We start from the raw sequence: 24,921 nt of genomic DNA, 5'->3' as shown, positions 1-24,921 counted from the left end.
TTATCAAAGTCTTGAAAGTGTACTTCTTTTTCCTTCCCCAATCCAGGAATACAGGAATATTCCTGAATATTCTGAATAACAGGAAGTTTCAGAAAGAAAGACCATTATATCCATTAACAGCAAGCATTACTATTGGCATATGAATACAGGAAAACATAAAGTTGTTTCATTAAATGAGTAATTTTGTGGTAGCTGGCCTCAAGGCCAATAAAAGGTATTTGTGTAACTATTGCATTTTAAAGGCTTATTTGTGAAGCAGGATAGTGCTGCACTAAGTGATGTAGAAATGTAGAGCAGAACAGCTCTTGATTCAAGAGATTACAGTTAAAAATAATTGACTACAGGAGTGCAAGCAAAAAAAGAAAAATTAATTGAAGTGTGAAGAATAAATAAAGTAAGATGGGATAAATAGGATACAGTGCAATGATTTAATAAAGCAAAATCAAGCTGTAGAACAACCAGATATTTATTCATTGAACAAGTAACTGGTTTTGATAGAACAAGAAAATGTTGAAAATTTCTTTTATCTGGAACATTTTGATTTTTTGGTTTAGCTTTAGTCCAAGAGAAGGTGGTATAAAACGGATTGTGTAGCGTGGTTATGATTAGATTAAATTTTCACGAAGTTGTAGCTTTAATACACAACCAAAGAAATGTAATTATTCTTCCTTATACTTTGTCTCAATTTCTTTAATTAAAAAAGAATACCGTAGTTTTTCTTCACTTTGCTTTTGTGATGAGTGTTTGCCAAGTGCAGGGCTTAGTGCTGATGCTACTACTGTAGCCCTTTGAAGCATTTTTCAAGTACTTGTCACCTGAGCACTTAAATGCTGAAGTTGTGTTGAGAATTGTTGCATGTTATCTTCAAAGCAGAAGTCTGTCCAGTCATTCTTTCCAGAAGAGGCTCCTCATATGGAGAGGAGGATGACCTTGACAGCACTTTCTCAATCAGAGTCTGAAAGGTAGCAAAAGACAATTTCAGCTTCTTACCACTTTAGGAAAAAGATCTAAATTTCATTTTCATTGCCCTGAAGAGTAACCTGAGTCTTCATCTCCTGCCTTTGGACATTTCCCTCTGTCCAGCTGTACTTGTGGTGAGCATAAGGAGAACTGATCAACACCTACCTTTGTCTCCCTTTTTTTTTCTGGTTGTTTTCAAGTATTATCCACATATGAATCTTCTCCTGAGAAGCAGGGAAAAGGTATATAAAACTTTGCAGAGAAGAAAGAAAGATGAAGAAATTAAATTACATCTCTGAGGTTACAAATTCATAGAACAGAGAGTAATATTTAGATTTTTGATCTTGGCTTTGAGCTCCCATGATGAATTCTGAAGGACAGAGAACATAAATTTAATGTAGTCAAGATGTCCTTGCACATAGAATAATTGGTCTGAAATGTATAAGATACCAGGGATTAAAAACTTGGCAGCTTAATTAGTTGCAACAAGGAAGTGATAAACATGAAAGCAATCTTCACCTGGAGATAACAAGGGAAGACTGTGGATGTGGAAAGTGTTTGCTCAAAGCAGTTAAACACAAAGACTGTTCTGTGTCTATCCTTTATTAGGTGTTTCCAAGTAACAGTGATTTATTTCAGAGACAAGGTAAAATATATTTTCAAAAGGGACTCTTAAAAATACCTAGCATAGAATCTTTTCACCTGTTAATTGACTTTGTGTTGAAATTTTCATTCAACTTTATCTTAAATTTTGTTTTATATGTGTTTTCTAGTAGCTTCACTGAATTTTAAATGCAAAGTATATGTAAATACTATACATAACATATAGCAGTAAGTGGTGGCAGCAAGTTCTCTCCTATGTGGTTAAGTCATATATAACTTTTAAAGAACACTGTATACTGTCTATATAAATTTAGAATGGAATTTCCCTGTTGAATAGAAGTATGTAGCATGTAACATACTCCAGGGATTATTGAACAAATCTGTTGTCCAGCATATGGTTCACAGATTAAAAGGTTACTATTCTGCACTGTAGGGAATCTAACTCTTATTACATTAGCCTTTAGCTCTGTATTATGTTAGTCCTTGCAGTGCTTTATATGGCTGTAGCAATTTTGATGTGGTGCTTAATTGCTACATTTTGTATTGAAGAGAAGAGCAATGGGATTGTCCCTTTCAATAGGTACCATATTCACAGCACATGCTTTGCTTCCATCATGCAGGCTATGTTGTACCATACATTTCTCAGAGTACATTAGAAATGTATTGTAGCCCTCTGCCAAAGGTCTGTTTCATAGCTGCTTTAATGATAATTGTCCTTACCATTTATGGATGGCAACCGGTGCAGAAGTCACCAACTTCTCAGCACTGGCGAAACATTTTTGCACTCATAACAAAGTGCAAGCTAAAAGCTAAATCCTTGGAGGAGTGAGTGAATTCACTTTCCTCTGGTAAAATTGCTGAAAGAAGCTCAGCTTCTCCAATGGTTCTCTAGATTTAGTACTAAAAGCTTGTTCTGGGTCTTTACAGCTGATGGTGTTACATTTTTCTATTAAGCTTTTTGGACTGGGAATTATAGTCCAGTCCTCACCTCTGCTGTAAGCAGAGCATCTCTGCAAAGCATAGTCAGGGCACGGAGGAAAGCAGCATGGGTGGGAATGGAATTCTCAGGTTGGACCATCAAAACTTGAGACTGATGCTTCGTTTGTTGGCAGAAAAGCAGAAATGCATAGTTGAGATGCTTGCAGATTCATTTTTAGTAAGTGAGAGGGAAAGAATGAGGCTATTCTGACAACTTCTACTGTTGAAACTGAAGAGGAAATTTCAAAAGCAGCATTTAGGTGCTGCATTCAGGTAGATTAATCATTCAAACATCAGAAATTAAATGTTTTGGGTTTTTTGATTGTAATTTATATACTATGTTGATATAAATCCTATGGTTTTACCCATCCTGTAATGAAATGAAAAAAATGTCTTCACTGGTGATTCCACCATAAGAAATTTTTTGATCTGCCATGATTTTTTCCTTTCTCTACAGACAGGACAAAAGACAACAAAAAAAGACCATGTAATAAAAGCAGACACTGCTGAATTAATATTCACACTGCACACGTTTAAGTTTGCTGTGCAATTACTTTTGTTTTCTAAGCAAGGAGAATATACAAGTCTGTTGAGATCTATACTACGTGCAGTGATGTCCGAAATATATCACAAGGGTAATATTTGATTATATGAATATTAAAACCTGAGATTGGATTTAGAAATTTCAATTACAGCACCACAAGTGAGTGGCATGGATTTGAAAGACTCTGAACACCTGCCATTTCTTTTAATTTGGCTCCAGAAAAATCTAAAAATATGAACTCTTGAATGCAGATTTAGAATGGTCAGTTGAGGTTGTGAAATTAAAATACTTTTTGCCAAAACCAGTACTCCTTAAATAGGATCTCATCTGCTACCACAAATACAAGCTCAGATGGAGTCACATCAGAATTACCCTTTTGGGTTTGTTTTGTAAGCACTCCTGAGATGACTTTTGGTAATGTGGGTACATCTGTGCATGTAAGTCCAGGGAAGACTTTTATGCCACTTATTTCCCAGAAACACTTTTTTTTCTTTTTTTTTTTTTTACATAGGGCATGTGCTTAAAATTGTTACTAGTAAGGGCATTGTGCCCAGCAGTGACTGCAGCTAGAGTGTACTCATATGCACATATGCACGCTGCTATTCCTCATTGCTCATCATGGAGTTTTCCCTGAATGAATGTGGGATTGGTGCCAATAGGTTTTTAAGATTTGTGTGTGTGTGTGTGTGTGTGTGTGTTTCTGGTGCTGTAACAGGCTAATTAAGAATGAGAAGAAAGTGTATATTTAGTGCAACATTGTTAAAGAAGGCTTCCACCATTTATTCCAACATTGGGTGTATCTGTTGGGGTCATCACAGGGGCTTTGAGAGCTCCTCCCTAACAGTGAAGCAGTGCCAGAGGCTGCTGTGGCTGTCTTGCTCTGTGTTTGGGCACTTCCACGCTGCCCCATGTGCCAGGGCCTTTCCCAGCCTCACTTAACTTGCAGAAGAGTTTTTTCTCACTGAGTCTTTAACTGTGGGCTTTCTCATCTCTGCTGCCCTTTGTCCAACCCTGTGTCCCCAGCAATAAAGTCTGATATTGGTTAAATCTTTTTCCATTTCTTTTCTTTTCGTTGCTGGATCCCTTGACAGCTGGTCATCTCAGTAGCTTAACTTGTGGTTAAATTAGTTTTGTCTTTTGTGCATCATCTTGCCTTTCCAGAAGTGCGACCCATTCTCTAGGCTGTTAAGCTGTGCAAGAAAAACATTTTTAATGCAACATCTTCTAATTAAAATTGAAAAGCACAGAATGGTTTGGGTTGGAAGGGACCATAAAGGCCGTCTAATTCCAACCCTCTGCCATGGGCAGGTACACCTTCCACTAGACCAGGTTGCTCAAAGCCCCACCCAATCTGGCCTTGAACACTTTCAGGGATAGGGTGTCCACAGCTTCTCTGAGAAATTGTCCCAGTGCCTCACTGCCCTCACAGGAAGGAATTTGATCCTAATATCTAATCTAAAACTACCTTTCAAGATCCCATTATTCTAAGCATGCTGGCTGCTGGCTCTTGTGAGACTATTGTGTCTATAGTCCCATTGTTTGCTGCTGACCTTGGCTTAAACACAGGGGCTAGCTTGATCTTTTAATTTTTTTTTTAATGCTACATACATTTTGCAGGTCTCTTGATTTTAATGCGGACTGATTTCATTTTTTGGGATCCCAGAGAACTTACGTCAGGCATTAGAATACCCTGGAATATTAAACCTAATTTAAATTTAACTGAAATTGTCAGAATAAATGAATAATTGAACAAGGTATGCTTTGTGAAACACCTGGGGGATTTTCTTTCCCTGCTTTTATACTTACTAATTTGCAGACAGCACTTACCTGCATGGAGACTCTGGAGTGTCATTATTCTGCTGCAGGTAGTACTGGTGGATAACTGCAAATAGTCATTCTTGTTCCTCCTCTTCCCAAAAGCCCCAGTGGTCTCCACTTATAAAACAGGGATGGCAGTGGTGATTTTCTTTCATAAAAGTTCTGATGAAGAGGTAGGCACTTATATATTGAGTAAAGGCACTAAAGACAAGGTGAAAACGTTGACATTACTCTGCTTTTTGTTGCAGTGCAAAACATACAGGTGTTACAGACTTGAACCTATTTTGTCTGTGCTGGAAACTGATCTCTGTTTGGGGAAGAGGAGGAGGATGATAAAGACTTTTTTCCTTCCAGTGCTTTCATTTAGTTTTCAGCTCTGCCTATTACTTTTCAGTTTACCTCTCCAGTAAATTCAACCTACCTCTTCAATGGAATTAACTACAGGGTTCTGTCTGAAAAATTTACAGAATATTTTTTGCAGACTGATATAGAAGTTTGGTATTATTTTTTTGCCTGACACTTTTTTTCTTTTCATGAATAGATCCAGCTCTTTTACCATTTTTCTATTATGAAAAAGAAAACAATTTCCCTCCCCCATAATTTCATGTGAGACCTGTGAAGGACCCACATAAGTAGGTCAAATAACTGAATGTGAAAAGCACACTGGCTGTTGGCAAAGAGGTATCTGGTGCAGAGCAAATAAGTTGAAAAAAAAAAAAAAGAAATTTTTTCAATCTCACAGCAGATACTTGCAACAGTATTTCCACATGACCCAACAGGTGTGTGACAGTACTTTGGTAACTTAGGGAAGTGAATTTCTTTGTGTATCTTGGTGATCTTAATCCTCTAAAGGTATTTTTAATCCCTGACAAACACTGGTACATGTACTTTGCTTAATAGCTATAGAGTTTAGTCTGCTTGAACACTAAAAAAATCCCATGTTTTCTTAATTACCATAATTATTTGGTAATTCTTAAATCCTTTTCACGTACCTTGCACATGGATAACACATGCTGGATCAGAGAACCTATTGGATGTATATAGTTATCTGTCAGACAGTACTAAATTCTGAGTGGTTTTGTTAACATAATATATTGATTGTAATAAGTGCCATTCACTATGTCATTTCAGTCTGTGCTGAAAGCATTTATAACACAATACATCGTTACTGCTAAACAGGGAGTTTGAAGGTTTAATTACAGTAGATAAGGGTATAGTGGCAGCTCCCCAGGTTGCCTCTCAGGTACTGATTTTGAAAAATCCGTTACAGACTAAGAGGTGATTCAGCAGCCTTTTCCTTGAAGAGCTCCACAGGACTTCAAAAGTAGAAGTACAGGAAAGAATATTCAACTGTTGATCTTAAATTGGAATCCTATAAAACATCAAACTGAATTGGCAGGCTTCAGTAAGATTCCAAGATCTACTCCTTAGATATTTTATCTTCTTAACCTGAAAGTAAAGGTATTTGTGTCCAAATAGACCTGTTTCATATCAGAAGCTGGTTGCTTGGTAAGAACTAATGAGCAGGAAGAGTCTTATTGATATCCAGTGCATAGAGAATAAAAGATGTGTGTGTACATTGTCATACAGGCACATCTCATCCCTTTTGGGAGAGGTGCAGATGATGTGCACAAACAGCAGCATTTTATAACTGATGAAAAATATTTTTTAAATTTCTTGGAAGACAACAATAGATATGACAAAGTGTTGCCTGCTGCCCTGCTGAAGTGATTCATCATGAAATAAATGATGAACTGTGTTTAGTGGAATGATATCAGCCACAAAGTTTGTGTGTGTATGTGTCTGTCACTATATGGGCTTTTAGAGGGTGGAAGAGTTTCTTTGATACTCCCTTGTATGAGTAGATAATAATGCATGGAGTAAGGTATTTAAATATACTTCTTTTTTTGGTGTAAATATCATGCTCACATTCTCTGTGATTTTTAAATGCAGAAGATGGAGCTAGGCTTAGTAATATTTGTGAGACATAATAGCTGTTACTATTTTAGTGACCAGCAGGATGTCCTGCTGGAGGGACTGCACAGAAACAGAGCAGAGCCTTGAGACAAGCTAATAGTGTTGGTTTGGGCACTGCCAGTCTGCCAAATGGCACAAGTTAGGTCATGAGGTACATTTTCAAAACAAAAATTGAAGGACAGTGGTATATGTGCTAAAGGGTCATGCAATTTTAAACAAGAGTGTGCAAAATTTTAAGAAGTTAAGTCAGTGAATAGATTTTTAGTGAATAAAAAGTTTACAATCAAGTTGAATTGGAGGAGAGCAGAGATTGTGAAGGAGCGGCACAAGACCTGACAGAACTAGTTTGGCAGGACAAGTTTGCCCTGTCACTATATGAGCTTACAGAGGGTGGCTGAGGTACTTCGGTTCTCCCTTTGTCACCTTAACAGGTGTTTTTCTAGGATTTTAATTTTCTAAGGAATCTAAAGGCCATAAGCTGACTAATGTGGTAGTCCTGGGACTGGTGCTGAATCATAGTGATGAAATGGATTTTTACAGCTTTTGTGATTAACTTGTCTAATGTCAAAGGTAAGGTTTGTTGTTATCCTTGCTCTGACCTTTCATTTTCATTATCCATAGCTAATGGAGATTTAGCATCTACAAAGTTTTTTTCCAGCAAAAGCAATTCCCTTTGAAAAGGAGATCTATGGTCAGGTGTTTCATAATATCAATGCCACAGTTATTATTTTATATTACAGGAGTTCAGAAAGGTGACAATCAAATTTGTGTTTCAAAAAATCACAGCCTGGTTAAGGTTGGAAGGGACCTTTAAAGGTCATCTGGGCCAATCTAGCTACTCGAGCAGGGGATGTTAAAAAGCAAGGTAAGAGATTAGGCAGACATGATTAGAGATGTAGACAAGGAAGCAGCAGAGTTTCAAAAATACCTGGTTCTCCAGACTGGCGTCCATGGTTGCTCTGAATGCAGCATTTGAGAGTGGAAAGGCAGAGTGCAGCTCTTCTTTCAGAGTGTTGTGTGCAGAACATGAAGCTGAGAAGTTGAACCACGTTATCCAACACCCTGATTATATGAGCCAGTGCTGCTACATTGCTCTGCAATGCTTATTTCAAACAAGTCTAACCAAGGGATATTTTCTCTTTGCTGCTCCTACAGTACCTTGCCACTGTCCCTGTTCCCCATCCCTGGGCTTCATGTGGTGCTTAGCAGGGCCATAGTATCCCTCCCACCAGAGACCCTCCACACTTGGAGCACCTGCATCTGTGGCTCATTCCAGATATATCAACTTTTTCCCATTTGTTTTCTATTCCAGTACTTTGGCATCTAATTTCCCACGATGCTCTTGCTCCCTCCTGCTGTTTCTGTAGGTTCATCTGCATGGATGGGTTGCCACATTTTAGCGTATCGGTGAAGCCACGGTAATTCTACAGGACCTTAGTGATGAAAGTGTCAACGTAGACTTTCATGATTAAATCCCTTTCTTAACGTAGCTGTAGATGTGTGGGACAGGCAGAAGCAAACTTGCTCTGTCTACAAGCCCACTTTGCTCTAGAATGTGTTCTCAAGCTTGTGTAGTCTATCTTTTGGTAAACTGAAGTTAACCTAATGTGCCTGGCCACTTTTCAGCAGTGGTAATAACAATAGGAGTTTCCTGTGCTTCTTGTTTCTTCAGTGCCTCTGAATTCTCAGAAATGCCAGATGTGGTACAATTGATGAGTTCAAGCTGCAAACAAAAGACTAAAGAGGAAGGTGTGTACATCTGCAGATTAAAAACAGTTAATGACAATAGTACTATTATATTAATTCCGTTTCAGATCTCTGTAAAGAGAGCCTTAGATTTATTCATTAATTTTACAGGAATTATAAATTGTGTCCAAAAAGGCTGAAATCCTTAGACAGAAACTTTGTTGGAGTGGACTTAGTATGACAGGTGGGCTGGAGCAGCATCTTGTGAAAGATGGGGACACTCAGAGCAGTGATGGCACCTTATCAACAAGCATTTATTTTCCCTGAGAGCTACAAAGCCTGGTGTGGTGGGCTGCTTCTCTGCTGCTGAAGATGCTAACCTAGGAAACTTGAAATGAACAATATTAAAAATCTTTCTATATATATGCAATTCAGTTACTTTGTGTGGCTTTGTAATTGCATGTATTTATTTGCTTTCTAAGACACAGTACTTGCTTAAAAATTCCGAAGATGCACATGTGTTTTAAATTTTCTTGACATTTTAGAAAATAAGCTAGAATTGCACAACTTTGTCACTGAAATGGTATTCCCTGCAGGACTTGCAGTATTCGCTGTGATTGTATAATATCACAACTTAACTTTTTTCTGCCATGTAGGTTTATTCCATTGTCAGGAAGAACTTGAAAAGATTCATGTTATATGGATATACAGGCAGGGCTGCACAGACTGGTATGAAAAATGGGCATACTAAAATAGGTGAACATAAGCAAATATATTTAGTAGTTGTCACAATCTATGTTAGTGCCCTTTTAAATTTTTGAAATTAGGTTGCTATGCCATAATAACTATGAACATCGTTGCCCAACACCCGAGCTTTGGTAGCTTAGCATTTGGATTTGCAGAATCTAAATTTCCCTGGTTTGTTTTCCATAGAAATGAAATATGTTATTTATTTATGGATAAACAGTAAGCTTCTATTTGAAAATATATAACCTGTGAGTGCAATAAGCAACCAAAAGGAATGAGGGGGGCAAAAGGTGCCTGTTTGTATGGATTAGGCAGTAGACATTTACATACTTTTATGTGATTCTTTATTATTTGCTCTTTTTGACTTTATAGACACTACATTATCCATTGCTGCTGACAACTGGCAATTTCTGGCTTCCCAGTAGAATTGGATTTTGAGACGATTTAGATGTGTGGAGTTAAATGTGGCTTCCTGAAGCCTTGTCTGGTGGAAGTAAATAGGAGTTTCATAGTAGGTGTCAGAAGGCCAACACTTGACATTTGTTGTTATTTTTCCTATGCTTAGGAAGAAAAAGAAAGGTGTATTGGGAGATCAGAGACTGTATCACTTTGGTGGCTAAAAGAGTGCAGTACTATGTAAGTTTTGACAGGCAGTTAGCAATTTAATATAGAGTGCCTTAAGAAGCAAGGACACATTAACGTTGACGTTTTGATGTCTCTCCTTTGTGAATCTTCCCTCCCTAAGAATCACGCCCTTGTTGGGATCTCAGAGTGTGCTGCTCTTTCACAGGAGATGAGCCTGGATGAGTCACTGCAGTTGCTAACAGGCGGGCAGAGACAGAGCCTGGCTCAAACCCAAACTGGGTCCTCAGTCCCAACAGGTTCACTTTGGAGGTCCTGTCCTGCTGCACCACGACAAATGGCTGCACTGGGGAAGAGGAGCTGAGGAAGAGAGCTGGGAGAGTCTAAATGCCTTGTGGGTGAGGGGGTAACATCCCGCCATAGTCATGGTCAGTTACGGGTGGTAGTGTCTTAAATGGCATCTCAGCAGATTGCCCATCACGGGTTATTGATTTGAAGTAAGAGGTGGAATGTGCTTGGGAACCACTAGCATTTCCGAGGCCAGCACATCCAGGCATTAGGACAACAAGGGGACATTAAAGCAAGCTGCATATTAACCAGGGATGAAAAAAAATAAGCTTTGACATTCTTGATGGTTATTCCTGTGTGATAGCCTGTTGGCTGCAAAGTGTTCGAGGGCTTGAATATTCAGTATTTCAGCATAAATTAATAGAAGAATTTACAGCATCAACAAAAGTACTCGTGTTTCCTTGAGCATTTATTTAGCTCCCGCAGAGAACATGGGCACAAAGTCTGTGTTCATTTGATCGCTGTGAAAAATGGTAGAAGGCTTCCTTTCTCCCCCCCTTTTCATTTTGCTCAGTTCAATTTTTTATGAGTTATTGTTTGTGTGGAATGATTGATTCCATTTAGAAAGAGGTAGAACATTCTGTCAAATGCTCCTGTTGGGTGCAGATTCACATCCCTGCAGTGAATCTAGTGGTAGGGCATTTCAAAGCAATCATTTTCTGGTTAAGACAAAAGTAATGCCATAGAGAGGAGTTTGTGCACTTCAGTGGCACTGAAGTAAAACTGCAAAACCTAAAACCAGGAGGATGCAAGTGTCACTTGCAGCAAGCTGGATGCCATAGATTAGTTCTGTATGACCTTTAACAGGACTGAAAATCTATTTGATTTTGAGCTATCTTTCCTTAGACAATACACAGAGTGCTAAAACCCCAAAAAGAGCATAAAGCAATGGATGGATATGAAAAGCAAGATTCATTTAAATTAAAAATGCAAACCCCATTTCTAGCAGAATATGATTGACCATTGAAAATATAAACAGCCAAGAAGAGAATGGCAATTCATCTCTTGATATCCTCTAGTCAAAACTTTAGTCAGGTGCAAGTTATGCCTTGGTTATGCCTGATTTCCCAGGGTGATTGTGTCTCAGTCTTCAACCGCATTATGCGGGAGGTCCCACTTGATATTTGTTATGATCTTTTTCAAATTAAAACAGAAACTATAACATGAGCCAAATTGAAATAAACGGTGTCTCTCCCTCCCTTCACAGGTACTACAGTGCTACCATTTTGCAGATGTCCGGAGTGGAAGACGACAGACTTGCAATCTGGCTGGCTGCACTGACAGCATTTATAAACTTTATTTTTACTCTTGTGGGAGTCTGGCTTGTGGAAAGAATGGGTCGCCGGAAGCTTACACTTGGTAGCTTAACAGGTGAGTGTTCCATTAGTGTATTGTATTTTCCTCATAATTATTAATGAAAGGAAAATAAAATTTCAAGTGCAATTTTTTTCAAAGTAGTCCTCTTCAAAATTACAGTGTTAATCTTCTCCCTGAAGGTTTTCAAGACTATTAGTAAAATACCACAGCTAGAGGCTAATTTAAAAGTCACAACCTGTTATTTTTTCAGGTAACACTCTCCTTAAAGCCATGTTTTACAATGTTTTCATTTAGCCTTTTTTTCCAGTTTGAGGAATCAAATGCCTAGGACTTCACAGGTGGTTAGTTTTTAAATCTCATATAATTTTGGGCTCATTAATTGGAATTCAGAACCATCTGATGAAGGTGTACCAGAGAAAGCATATTGCATAGCCATTGCAGCACTTGGTAAAAAGTAGTGCGGTTCTCTGCAGTTACCTCAGATACAGTACAGTAAATACCTTACATACATTAATGGGATTTTAATTCACCTCCTGTATGAGATACTCAAAGACAGAATTCTGGTTTTGTACATTTTGTCCAAATATTTAGACACCATAAATTATCACATAGTCTTTTCTTGGAAGCAGGGAAAGGCAGAGCAAACAGCCTTCCTATGTTCAGTGTGTCCTGTTATTAGGCCAATAATTCCCTGCTTGTTCCTGCCTTATGTGCTCGTTTTGGCTGAAGTGATCTGTGACCAAAACCTGCCTCTGGCTGAATGTCTGGAGTTTCCAAGAACAGGGTTTTGTAAAGAGAAATTGTTTCTGCTCCTCCTGAAATAATGTTGACAAGTGTTTAGCTGTGAAGGTTTAATGTCTTTGTATTTTGTTCTGTTGTTGCTGTCAAGGATACAAATTTCTAGTTAGTGCAACACAGCAGAGAGAGGCACCAGCTGCCATGTCACTGGATGTGCAGTTCCCAGCTCTCAGCTGAGTGAATCTACACTCGAGTACTTGAATGTGTTTATATAGGCAGTGTTTATATAGAGCAGTGATAACCCAGTGACACTTCTGGTTTGGTGCACAGTTACTCAAACCATGTTTCTCACATTTAAAGATATGAACAAAAATCTCAAATTGCTACTTTTAGCACAGTCTGTTCCAGATCAGTTAAAATACATCTCCCCTAAATGTCCTTCTATGCCTCCAGGCAGTCTGTTGCCTTGTCTTTCTGTGGTGTGGATCTCTCTAGGCCCTGCACTGACACTTCTGTTCTTGGGTGCTGCCTCTCCTTTAGTGTCTACTGAAACAGAGTATTTATTTATTTATTTATTTATTTGCTTGTTTGTTTATTTATTTATTATTTGGCCCCAATAATCTCATATGTCTGGCCAGCCCCCTCAAGAGTTTATTGCTGGACCCAGCTGTCTAGCTGTGATAACCAACACAGACTTTTCATATTATCAGAGCTCTTTGCTTTTTGGCTCTGCTAAACATATTCAAGGGTTGTCCATCTGAAATGTAGATATAAATGTCTTGCACAAAGCATGTTAGTCATGGAACAGAGGAGGATATAGAAATAAGACAGAGAATTAACAATGAAGCATAATGCATTAAAGGGTTATTTGTTAATGATGTTTGGACACAAAGTAATTGTGTAGTAAAAATGGTCTTTCTTTTGTGGGCAGTTGCTGTCTGTCTGTCTGCAGCAGCACTTGAGTCAAGCTGCATTGCAGACCGTTTTATCCTACGGTCCCTCCTTAAGGAAAATACAAATAATGACAGTCATGAAATCATATATTATCCCTCTGTACTATTTAGAATTTTTTCATGCAACATTTGATTTAGGTATGAATATGGTGTGTTTTCCTTAGCAAGAGGGCTGTGTAATAGAGTGATAATTACAAAATCTACTAATGAATTTGTTTTCCATATTGAGTTTTCTCATGGGGTAAACATATCTTACTGCTCTACTTTGGTTTGCATTTCTAAGGACATTACAATTCACACCGAGTTACTACTGGCAGCTTCTCTGGTCTTTGGGGAAGCCAGGTATGCCCCAGTCTCCCACTGCATAAAATGAAGACAAAACAACTACTTTTGCCTGCTGCTGCAAGGATGTGGGGCTTTGGTTTTTTAATAAAGGCTAATTGATTAGATGTTTATTAGATAAAAACCTACAAGAATAATCAGTAGAGTAACATTAATATTTTGATTAAAAGCCATTGTACTATAATTTAATTTTGTAATCTTGTGCAACTTCTCCTGCTTTCTGAAAACAGTTGGCAAAGAGATGCTTTAGATTTCATTTAATTTGTCTTTATAATTCTCAGAATATTAGAAACTTTTTAAAATTGAATTAAAAATTTTTTTTAATTAAAAAAAAAATTATGAAAAATTATAGTAAACTTCTGAAAAAAAAATCCCACCTTTTTAGTTCTCTTTACTACAATTACTGATTTGTCTTTGTTTCCTGTCCATTTTATATCTTGGTATCAATTCTTTTATTTCTTCTGCTCTTTTTCTTCAGTTAATTTCTTTCTTTGAAGCTGTTAGTTGGGAAACATGCAGGAATTGTGACAAGTGCATTATCCATTTTATTTGTGTTTTCTTCTTTCCCTTCAGAAATTGTCAATTTGAAAGGTACTTGGGCATTGTACAATTTGTATCTCTTTTTGTAACAGAGAGGATCTAAAATATCTTCAGGATATTTTCCTTTGTTTTTTCCCACCTGAGATAATGATATGCTGTGATTGTTTGGTTTTGTTCATCATAGCAAAACCTCCCACAGAATGAAAACATATTAAACTTCATTTGCCAAGTTTACATATTCGGTACTTTTCCAAAGAAACAAGGTACTTACAGAGATACTGGAAGTGAGTATTAGTGTATTTGGTTAACTTAAAAGACAGACAAAGCATATTTAAAATGAGTATAAGTAAGCTTATAGACCCTGTCTAAATATATTTGCTGTCTGGTTTATGGCATTTTGAATGTACAGGACATCTAGTGCAATATCCAGCCTGCCCAGAAAACTGGGATTATTAGTGTACCTACCAGCCACAGCAGTAGAGATCCAAGTATGGAATATCTTATGGTGGGAATGTGCTTTCTGCACATGTAGTTTGTGACTGAGTTTAAGGTCTTACGTGCCTCAGTTCAGGTAAATGTGTGGTCCAACCATTCCTGCCTATTGGCTGTGGCTGCTGCTCAGGCTTAGTCAGGGATTACATTATTACACATATTTTGGTATTTTAGATACTATTTTTATCTCAGAGAAAGGTTTTCACATACTTGGTGTGTTTTCCAGCTAGGAAACTTTTATACAATGTAGATCTCAATGTGTTATTGTGTAGCAAGAGGTCAAGGTTTTGCAAGTGTGAGTTTGAAGCAGTTGGAGTAGTATCATGAGTAGTGAGGTTTTTCAATTTTCATTAAAATGATACAGTATGTTGTGTGTGTGTGGCAAATAAGGTAGGAAGACTATGAGTTATGTTCCAGTAATGGCCTGTTTCACAGAGTATGAACCTTTCTTGTCATCATTTTGCCCAGCTTGTGCACAAGGAATTTGTTGGGGGAAACAGGAGCAAACAGATGGAAGGGGGTTTTTTCCCAGCTGATGTTATGTGTGCTCTTTGAAACAAGATGTGTTGCACTTTTTGATGGTGTTCTTATGAAAAGTCAAATTTCTCTACTTTCACAAATGGGAGTAGAGTCAATGAAAAAGCTGGTGCTACTTTCTGTTTTACAGAAAAGCCTGCAGGTCTGGGTGTGAGAGTGGAGAGAAGTATGGTGATTTCAAAGTCACTAAGAAATTCAATCTTTACAACATTGTTTTCAACACCAGAAATAATAATACCTGTTCATTCAAGCAGCGTCAATTCCACAGATTAAAAAATTCCCAACCTACTAATTTAATATCTGGACATGAAAGCTGGTGCACTTGACTTTAATATCTAACCTAATTTAGGATGTGGATGTAGCAAAGGGTATTTTTCTTAGGTTCTCATCACAACTCCTTAGGGAATGCTGTATGCATAGTGATGGGGTACCTTGCTTTCCCAAGCAGAGTTCAGTTCAATAGAGAATTATTTCATGTGCTCTGGAGAAAAGTGTCACATTGTTCTTTATCTGTATTTTTAGGTACTGCTGTAGCACTCATTATCCTAGCTTCGGGATTTTTGCTATCAGCTCAGGTCTCGCCAAGAATCACAATTAATCCACCAGATCCTTCACATCAAAACTCTACCTGCACAAAATACAGGTGAGATTTCATGGTCATTCATCTGATCTTCTTGAAGATTGCTTCCAATTAATTGAGTTTTACAACCTAGTCTGAGTAATAGACAATTATTCATGAAGCCTAGTACAAGGAACTAAACTAGATAGCTAAATTTAAAATCCTAACTTCCCTCTGTAGAGAAAATTGGACTCTGATTAAATTCTCTGAGTAATCCTTTGGAGTTTCTTGGGCTAAATAAGGTGGTTAAGTGGCAAATTCCACACATACCTGTTCTAATATATCACACCTACTGCAAGTTATAGTGTACACAAAGTCAGGAATATTTTATAAGGAATTTATAAAAATGCTTGCTGTTATTCATCTGCTTGTAGATTTGTCATGTATAGCAGCTGTAAACTCTTCAAAAGATGTGTTCCTTGCCTATTGTTTTCCTGAGCAAGAAAAAGTAATGTTCAGATAATTGCATACTCATTAACAATTACAATAAATGTGCAGATTTTGACCTATTTTTCTTCCACATGCAGTCATAGTTTCAAATAACATTACTTCTGGGGTTTTAAGAATGTGTAATTTTCTATATTTTGTGGGGTTTATTCATATGAATATGCTCTTATGTTCATTTAGCTGACAGACTAGAAAATTCTGTATTCAGAGAAGACTAGTTCAATGGCTAAAGAAGTTCTTAATTATGTTCAAAATCCATCTTACATGTGTTTGTAGTAGAAATAAATATCAAGAAATGAGAGGTACACTTCTAGTTTTGTAGTGATATTGGTTAGAAATACGGTTCGTGGCTTTTCTTATGCCAGAGCAATGTCTTAGGTGAAAGATAGTGAGGATCTGAAGGTTTATAGAAAACTGGGGAGGGGATTGAAGGTCTTCATTGAGTCTAAATAGATATGAATAACTGCAACACAGGATACTACCAGATATAATGGTTCCTATATTGAAAATGTGTATTTTACTTGTTTTCTACTGCAGAGTCAGCTATAATTTGCAATTTTTGAGATGGGCCTGTCTACAAAATGGCGAGTAGGCTGGAGGGGGAAGATGCTCTCCTTTTGGAATAAGACTACATTAAAAGAAAAACATGAGAAGGATTTGCTTAGTACTTCAGTTAACTGGAAAGGATGTTTGGAGAGAGGAGATGCACCCTTTGCAGAACACATAATTTGTTATTTAATGAAGCTAGATAGTTAATGTAACCTGAAATGGTATAAAATTTACGTACAAGAAATGTGGCTAGTCCAACTGAAAAAACAATGAAAAATATTCAACAGAATTTTCATGTTCCAGTTAACCATAGCCAGTCAGGAAGGAAATTTTCATGTCTTTCATAGTGTGCACTTTTGGGCAAAAGCATGAAAAATTAAAGCAGGTAGTTCTAGTAAAGGCATGTTGTTTCATGAATTATTGGAGTACTTGTAATCTCTTGTGATTTCTGTTTCTGATGTGAAGTGGGCAAAAGCAGGTATGATAAAAATTCAAAGGTTCTGGAAAAAGAGCAATAAAATAATTTAAATATTTTCATTTGAGAGTAGTTTGAAATAGTAGGAGCTCTTTTTGTTTAGAGATAGAAGTGAAGGGGGGGGAAATAATGAGCAACATATGAGAAGGCTTTAGGTGCTTCTGTTTCAATCTTATGCTGTACTGGAATAGAGATACACAAAAGCCAGGAGAGCTGAAACTAATAAATGGATGCATTTGCCCACAAATCACATAATTAGGCTGTAGCACCCAGTATTTAAAAGGTTTATACAAAGAAACAGGGGTTGATATGCTTAATAACACCTTTACACTTGTATACCTACAACTGTATAAATTTTCATGCCTCAAAATATCACTAAGCTGTGATCCAGATAGAGCCAAAGGAAGAATATTCCTTCAGTATCATGAATATTAGTATTTATTATTTCTGGCGAGTATGACATGCAATACATTACATTTGACTTGGAAAAGTGGCTGTTTAAGATCTGAGTATGCCTGCTTTCTATACACATTGTCAATAAGCTGAATGAAATATAAAATATTGGTTTTGCCATGAGAAAGTAGGTGGTGTTATCAGCATTCCATTTGGGTTAGAAGAACTTGAGCGTAACGTGGATGGTCTTGGAAGGAAGAGGAGATGGGAACTGCAAACCAAAGAAAAGCTAAAGGCTGGGCTTTACATTGTGACTCACCTCTCTCTCCTTTTTGGCCCTGGAGTTATTCCCCATGGCAGTTATGAAGTTGAATCAAAAAGATTCCTAAACCTGAGGATTTGCAAGTAAAAGTCTACTCTGTATCACACCAGTCTTGCATATTTTCTTTGCTACTCTAAGAATAATGGCATTACTGTACAGATAGGCACTGTGTAGGGCAGCAAGTGTTGCTGTAGAGACAGTTACAAACAGAATGTTCAAAGTAAAAGGAAGTCAATTCATGGCAGTGGTCTCTTGCTCTTTAACCCATATCTTAGCTTGTTCCAGTCTAACTGCTGGTGTCTCAGATTGCTTAGCATTGTATCTTGCAAGTCTTCAAGAGGTCTCAGTTTGGGAAAAGCAAAAGTCAGCGGGACTTCAGAAGATGAACACATAATGTCATCCTCCTGTAACTGCTTTCAAGTATGTGCCTGCACAAAAGCAGCTCATAGTCCTCTTCCTCTTATGGGGACACAGTGCTTCTCTGAGGTGAGGTAAACTTAAAGTCTAAACCTGTTTGCAGCTTGGGCATTTCAGTGTGGGGGTGTTTCCTAAATATAATTTGCATTTGTCTGTGCCAAAATGTATTTATAGGTTACAAAAACACCAGTAGAACTTTTTTTGCTGACAGAAGTTTCACTGATACTATGCAGAGTAAAAATACATTTTATGATTCTGAATCCATCAGGTTATAGTGAGTGTGGGTGTCCATTAAGGAACCCTTAGCGCTACTACAAACAGTCTGCTTGTTGTTCCTTCAGATCCATATTCCTCTGCACAGACTAATTCCTGCTGCTAGAATAACAATGAAGATAGAAAGACTAGCAAATAAAGAGCACAGTCATTGTCCTAATTCAAAAAAGCATGTAGGGCTTGAATACTGTGTTCTCAAAGAGCTATGCCATGCAAATAGAGCTACTTGTACGTGGTTGCAGAAAACAAACCAGTAAGATATGCTGTGAATAAAATAAATCAAATAAAGTATTTTCATTTGGTGTAGAGATGTAGAAGATGATAGCTGAACAGCCAAAAAAAAATCCATAAATCTGTGAAAAAAAAATTGAATCATGGAAATACTTCAAATTCAGCAGGGCACTCCAAACACTGAAATTTGTTTTGCCTCCATATAGTTGGAAGTGGGTGTGTGTCTCACTGAGGAGAAGCAGGGTGAATGCTCCTTTCTGTGCCATCCATTAATCAAATTTCGTTTTCACACTCAGCTGTATAAGGTTGTGTAGATATTTGCAGTGTGACCACCTGTTTTATTTGATTTTAATCTCCTCAGCAGCTGTGATGTTACTTATCATCAAGGTCACAGAAATCTCAAAGGTAAATTTAAGAATACAAAGCAACAGCATCCCAAAGTTTGTCACCTTAGAAGTGAAAAGATGAACTATCCATTCCTATTATTATTCCGACTACCAAAACTCTATAAATGTTCCCATTTTTACTGGTTCTGGAAGGAGGTTTAGGTTAGGGCATGTGTATTAGCTACCCTCCCACCTTTTCCCAATCTTTAAAGGATCAGTGGTGTGACTGTTTGGGACATTGAGCCATTTCTGTAAAATGACCGTGGTCCTGCTGCCTTGTATTTTTGCTTGTTTTGTCTCCATTCATGTGTCTCTCTCTGCACTTCTTGAGACTTGGTCAGCTCTAGAAGACATAATGTGAACCTATTCTGCTTAAGCAATATTTTTCATGCCAGGTACTATATGAAAATGGTAAATATTGTGTTAAGCTTAGGTCAACCCTCCTATCTTAGGGAAATGATACCTGTGCACACAAAGTATCTCAGAATCCTTCCTGAACAGATTGTCTTCAGACTGATTAAAATAATAGAGGCGGTGCCAGCTGTGCTGGGCACACAAGGACTCTGTTGTTCATTTTTGAATTAGTCACCCTCATGTGGTTCATGATCCTTAGCTCATTGTACAAATACACACCACTGAGATGAAGGCACCAATATTTAATACTCCCACATAGCCATTTAGTAAGATAACTAATGGACAGAAATATATCTTTTCTCTATGAATGTAGCAGAATTATCTAATTGTGATCAGTCCTGAAAAACTCAGCTAACCTCATAACTGGAGCAGGTTTTATTGTATTTAATAGCCTCAGGATGCATATAGTAGGTGTATTAGCTATTGCACTTCATTTTATTGAGAACTCATTGACAATCTGATTTATCAGCAAACTAGGCAATGCTATTTTTCATAATGTCACTGTATCATGGAACCAGTATTTTTAAAAATATGATTCTCATTTTCTCTTTCTAATGTCAAAGTGCCTGAGCTATTGGTCTTTCTGATAACTGGGAATTGCAGTAATAAATGTGTTTTGGCCATTGAGGTCAGAAAATTATGAATATGTAAAGAGATAAACATGTTTGAGGATGCTTTTGCCAGCTCTTACGAAGTGTAGTTAAAATTCTAATGGTTTATGTTGCAGAACTGTGAAATGACCTCAACATAGACTTGAAATTTATTAAGTAAATAATATAATGATATATTGCTTGGTAACAATTTTCCCTTTGCTGGCATGTTGGTCCTATCAATCAAAACTTGTAATTTAATTTTAAGTTATAAAGGATAGGAAGGAAGATGTCAATCTATCTAGTAAGCATCTTTAATGGGAATGAGAAAAAACTCCCCTCATCAATTTAAACACAAAGATCTGAAAAGTAACTTACCTGAACTATAATGTCTGTGACTGCAATGCAGTTCCTGTAACCATTGTTAAGTTTTCCAGATACTTTGACTCAAACTCTGCATTGGTGAGGAAACAAGGTGTTATTCATATAAGAAACTATTAACACTTCACATCTCTGCTAGTACTTCTAAGACTTTGCTGTTTAACAAAACCAGAACATTGCTTAGGGAATGATTTTTTAAAATCTTCCAAAGTGATGGTGTTATACTTTATATGGTCTGCAGGTTTTCGTCACACAAGGGTGATTTTAATCAAGTTTGAACAGGGCTTCTATCTGATCTGCCTGGAAGCTGGAAATATAGTATCTATGTGTAGGGTCTCTTTAGAAAAGTAGTTTTAAAAACAAATTATGCTACAGAGACAGCGATTTTGTCCAAAATAAAGGCATGTGTAAGTCAGTTGTTCCTGTTCTTTATGGTCTGTGTTGCTCAGTTCCAGGAATAAATCAAGAAGCTCTATAGTTGGAGGCTATATAAATTCAGAAAAAACATTCATCAAAGACAAGAAACAATTGATACCTATGAGCAAATAGATCAGAACACTTCTCTTGTGATGTCAGCATTCCAGCACAGTCTGCTGCCAAGGTGCTTATAGCAGTAGTGGGATAACCCTGATGATCTAAGGACTAGGCAAGGTTTGTAGAGTCACTGTCTTCATAGGACTGTGATAGATGAGAGGAGTAGGTGAGCCTTCACATCCTCACCACATCTAAAGCAGAAGTAGCAAACACCAAGAGGCTGAAAACAATTTCTGTGAGGTTGTATAAATTATGTTGCACAGTTGAGGAGTGGGAGCCTTTGTGAAGAAAGTTTAAGGAATGTTTGAAGAGAGCTAGTGTATTTATATGTGGCTGGCATGTCATGAAGGGTAAGGATTCAGGACTGGTCTGGAATTTTACGGAGGACACCAAATAATCATCTCAGTGGAATAGATGGAGCAGGAGCCTGATTTGAAGATGAGAAAGGGTTGATCATACTTGAACATGGTTTAGATCTGTTGGAATATCTGTGTGGTAAATTACAGAACTGCAATTAGCATCCAAGTACTGGGATTATAAATGATAGCTTTTCCTTATGGTTACCACTAAATAGATATATGTGTTACCTAACAGAGTGCTGGTAGAGTTTAGCAAATAAGCTTCTGTCACTTGGTCTGTTATAATGGCAGGAAGTCCAAGTGGATTTTTCTCATTCTTTATTAAACGTTGTATTTCCTGCATCCTAGATACAACCACTGGAAGTGGCATCTGCAGTTAGCACACATTTTAACTGCTTAAAGCATCCCCTATATTCTTGTCCAGTTGTATTTAATCTCAGTTTAGCACTTCACTTCTGGAAGCAACACAGTAACCTTCAGAAGTATAAAGAAAGGCTTGATTTCATGCCTGAGGTGTAGTGGAGCATGTACAGATAGCATAAGCCCTCAGGCACAAGCATCAGGCAGCTTTAAACATGGTCCTAGTACCTAACTGAAGTGAGTTTGTGTATAAAAATGAAGTAAGCCATTTATCAAAAAACCCGTAAGATCCTTAGTTGTGTATCTGGCTGAAGGTATCAATATCCTGACATGTCAACAGAGCTAATAAGTACTGCAGTATTTGTCCAAAAGTCCTTGTACTTTTTTTGTTGAACTAAACACCTTGGCTGTTTGGATTCATCGGTTGCCTGTGTCCCTTGGTGAGTCCAGCTGAGTAGGCGTGCCCTGACCAGTGATACTCAGCTCAGCTGTCTTGGCCATTTTCTTTTGGTTGAGGCTGGAGGAAGAGACATCATCTGGTTGTAGATAGAATACAAGAACAGAAGCAAGGAAAGCTTGATCCCAGCTTGTTGTTCTTCTTTAAGGAGCTGGAAAGGAACTACACACTGCAAGCTAAGGGAGGCAGAGACTGTGTACATAGCCAACCTTGAGAGCAAAGAGTAACCTGAAGGTAGGATGAAAGGTCCACCTGGCCTAGGATCATGCTTCCAGTGTGGCAAACAGCAAGCTGGAAATAGTAGAAAGCAGCACAGTCAAAGTGACATTCCTTCCAGCCTGCAATGATTTGCAGCTTATGTTCTCTCTGGGTGGGATGTGCTAATCCTTAGTAGGTACTGCAAGACCCTCCTGTCCCTACATTGAGCCTTCCCTGCCTGAGACAGATTTTATTGTTCCTGCAGTTCTAGGAGGAAAACTGTCTTCAGGAATATGAATATTTGTATCCTACAGAGCAGGAGCAGTGGGTTAAACAAGCTCGCAACAGTGGAATTTACTCTGGGGGCAAGACAGGATATGAGCAAAATGTCTTGCATATAATATCTCAGGTTGGAAGGGACCCGTAAGGATCATCAGGTCCAACTTGCATGTTGCCGATCTATCAGATTTTCACATATAGAGCCTTCTTCACATACCCAGGCTGATTCTGCAGCATATACTCAGTGTGAATGATGACTCTAAAAGAGGTGGAAAGAGTCTGTCCACAAAAAAGTGTGTATTTGGGGATGTTTAGATTCTCTGAGTGGCTGTTCTGCTACTCGTGCAGTAGAATGTTATGAAATCAGGTGCTACATTCTGTACAGCTACACAGTCCATAATACATTATCAGGTTCAGTTTGCATTTCTGTAGCTGGACATTAGGAACATTTTGTAATTGGATAACAGAATATGGAAGGCAAAGTTGAAAGGTCTTTAAAATCTGGCAAAAATTAAAATCAATGAAATGTTGTGAAACAAACAATTCAGAAATTGAGGTTCAGCTTGAAAAAGTCAAAATAGTGTGAGAAAAAGAAATGGTACTTGGAGAGGAAGGGCCCTGGGCAAAGGTCTTTTAATGCTAAATCACTCAACAAAAGTGTCAAGGTCAAACTTGCAGCTCAAATTACAAGACTGCTGAGAATTGTAGGAAAGGTATTACTTACGAGGTCATATTGCAAATTTAAAGTGCAAAATGTAACGATGAAACAAACATAAGTATGGAGTATTCTAAGCAGTGGAGAAAAAGCAGTTATGGACCTTTCATTGGCATCTGGAGAGTCACTTTGGCAGGTCAGAGATTTTATTCAATATTTTTAGAGACTGCATTAGAGCCTAGTAAACTGCACTGCTAGGAAGAAAGAAAACAGTAATTTTGGTATAAAGAAAAATGTACACAGATAGTCAATTAGTAATTCATCCATATAGTGTAAGATCTCTGTGAGAGAAGATGGCATTGCGGCCTTTTTGATCAACCTCTAATCTCAGGAGCAGTAATCGGGCAGGCTGATCCAGAGCAGAGCATTCTGAAAGTTGTTGCTGCTCAGGCTGGCAAGGAATTGCTGTCAAAGGACCTCAAAATTAGTGCTGTCAGTCTTTCTAGATATCAGTTATTCCTGTGTGGTTGGATGAAGGGACATGTGTTGAGTGTGTTGGCAGAATCAGTGAGGAATTGCAGGGTTGGGGATATCTGGTCTGCTAACAGTCCATCAGCTCCTCAGTAAACATGCTGCAATGTTGAAGCAGAAACCCGGAGATCCCATTCCATGGCAGTTCTCCATAAACTGAGAGGCCAGGCTACTTTGTTCCGTTGAGTTCATGCCACTGATCTGCAAAGAAGCTGGGCATCTTTGGACTTCTGGAGCCTCAGAGTCCTCGTTGTTGTTATTCTGCCTCATAGGCTGAAGCATCTGAAGTCTAGACACTTGCCTTCTTGTTGGGTTGCCTAGGAGCCCAGCTGGCAAGCAGGGAGGCAAACAGGCACGTTGTAAAACCTTTCTGCTGTAATGCTGCTTTGGTTTCATCAAAATCAAATGATCTCTCTCAGGTATTTCAGTCTTGAATAGTCAATCTCACAGACAACCATCCTGCCTGGGAATTTTCACCTGGCTTTTCATGGATGAACTTGTTTTCAAGACACTAGCTCATAAACTTAGTGCAAATATAAATATCCCATGATAAGTAGAGGAAACATATCTCCTGTTTATAATTGGATGCAAATTTCCTTTCCTACCTCGACATCTGAGAGTTCTCCTGTATAGAGCTTTAAAGGCCATAACTGATCTCTGTGTGGAAGAATTACCAGTATTGTTAAAGATTCATCCTCTGACATATTTTTCAATACATATATTGATATGACTGATAAGCAGGTATTTTTGAGGACAGGAATGAGCTCTGTAAGAAGTAGTTTCATGTCAGTATTATACTGTGCATTTCTTTTCCTGGTATATTCTATATCCTATATTATTTATATCACTATGAGCATGTATGTCAGATTATGTGCTCAATTTCAAACTG

The 24,921-nt window shown here is 37.9% G+C and overlaps 1 protein-coding gene across 1 annotated transcript in view; it reads left to right on the top strand.

Annotated features, from left to right (window-relative positions):
- The window catches only part of SLC2A13 (solute carrier family 2 member 13), a 149,064-nt gene that overhangs the window by 89,547 nt on the left and 34,596 nt on the right, over positions 1-24,921 (top strand). Inside the window, exons 5-6 of the mRNA XM_048300626.1 lie at positions 11,451-11,614; positions 15,685-15,805. Of these exons, the coding sequence (XP_048156583.1) occupies positions 11,451-11,614; positions 15,685-15,805 (285 nt within the window). The remainder of the gene's footprint in view (positions 1-11,450; positions 11,615-15,684; positions 15,806-24,921) is intronic.

The sequence above is a fragment of the Corvus hawaiiensis genome, chromosome 4 (genome assembly GCF_020740725.1).
Source record: "Corvus hawaiiensis isolate bCorHaw1 chromosome 4, bCorHaw1.pri.cur, whole genome shotgun sequence".
Lineage (NCBI taxonomy): Eukaryota > Metazoa > Chordata > Aves > Passeriformes > Corvidae > Corvus > Corvus hawaiiensis.
The sequence above is the reverse complement of the archived record's forward strand: the minus strand, read 5'-3'. Positions and strand labels throughout refer to the sequence as shown.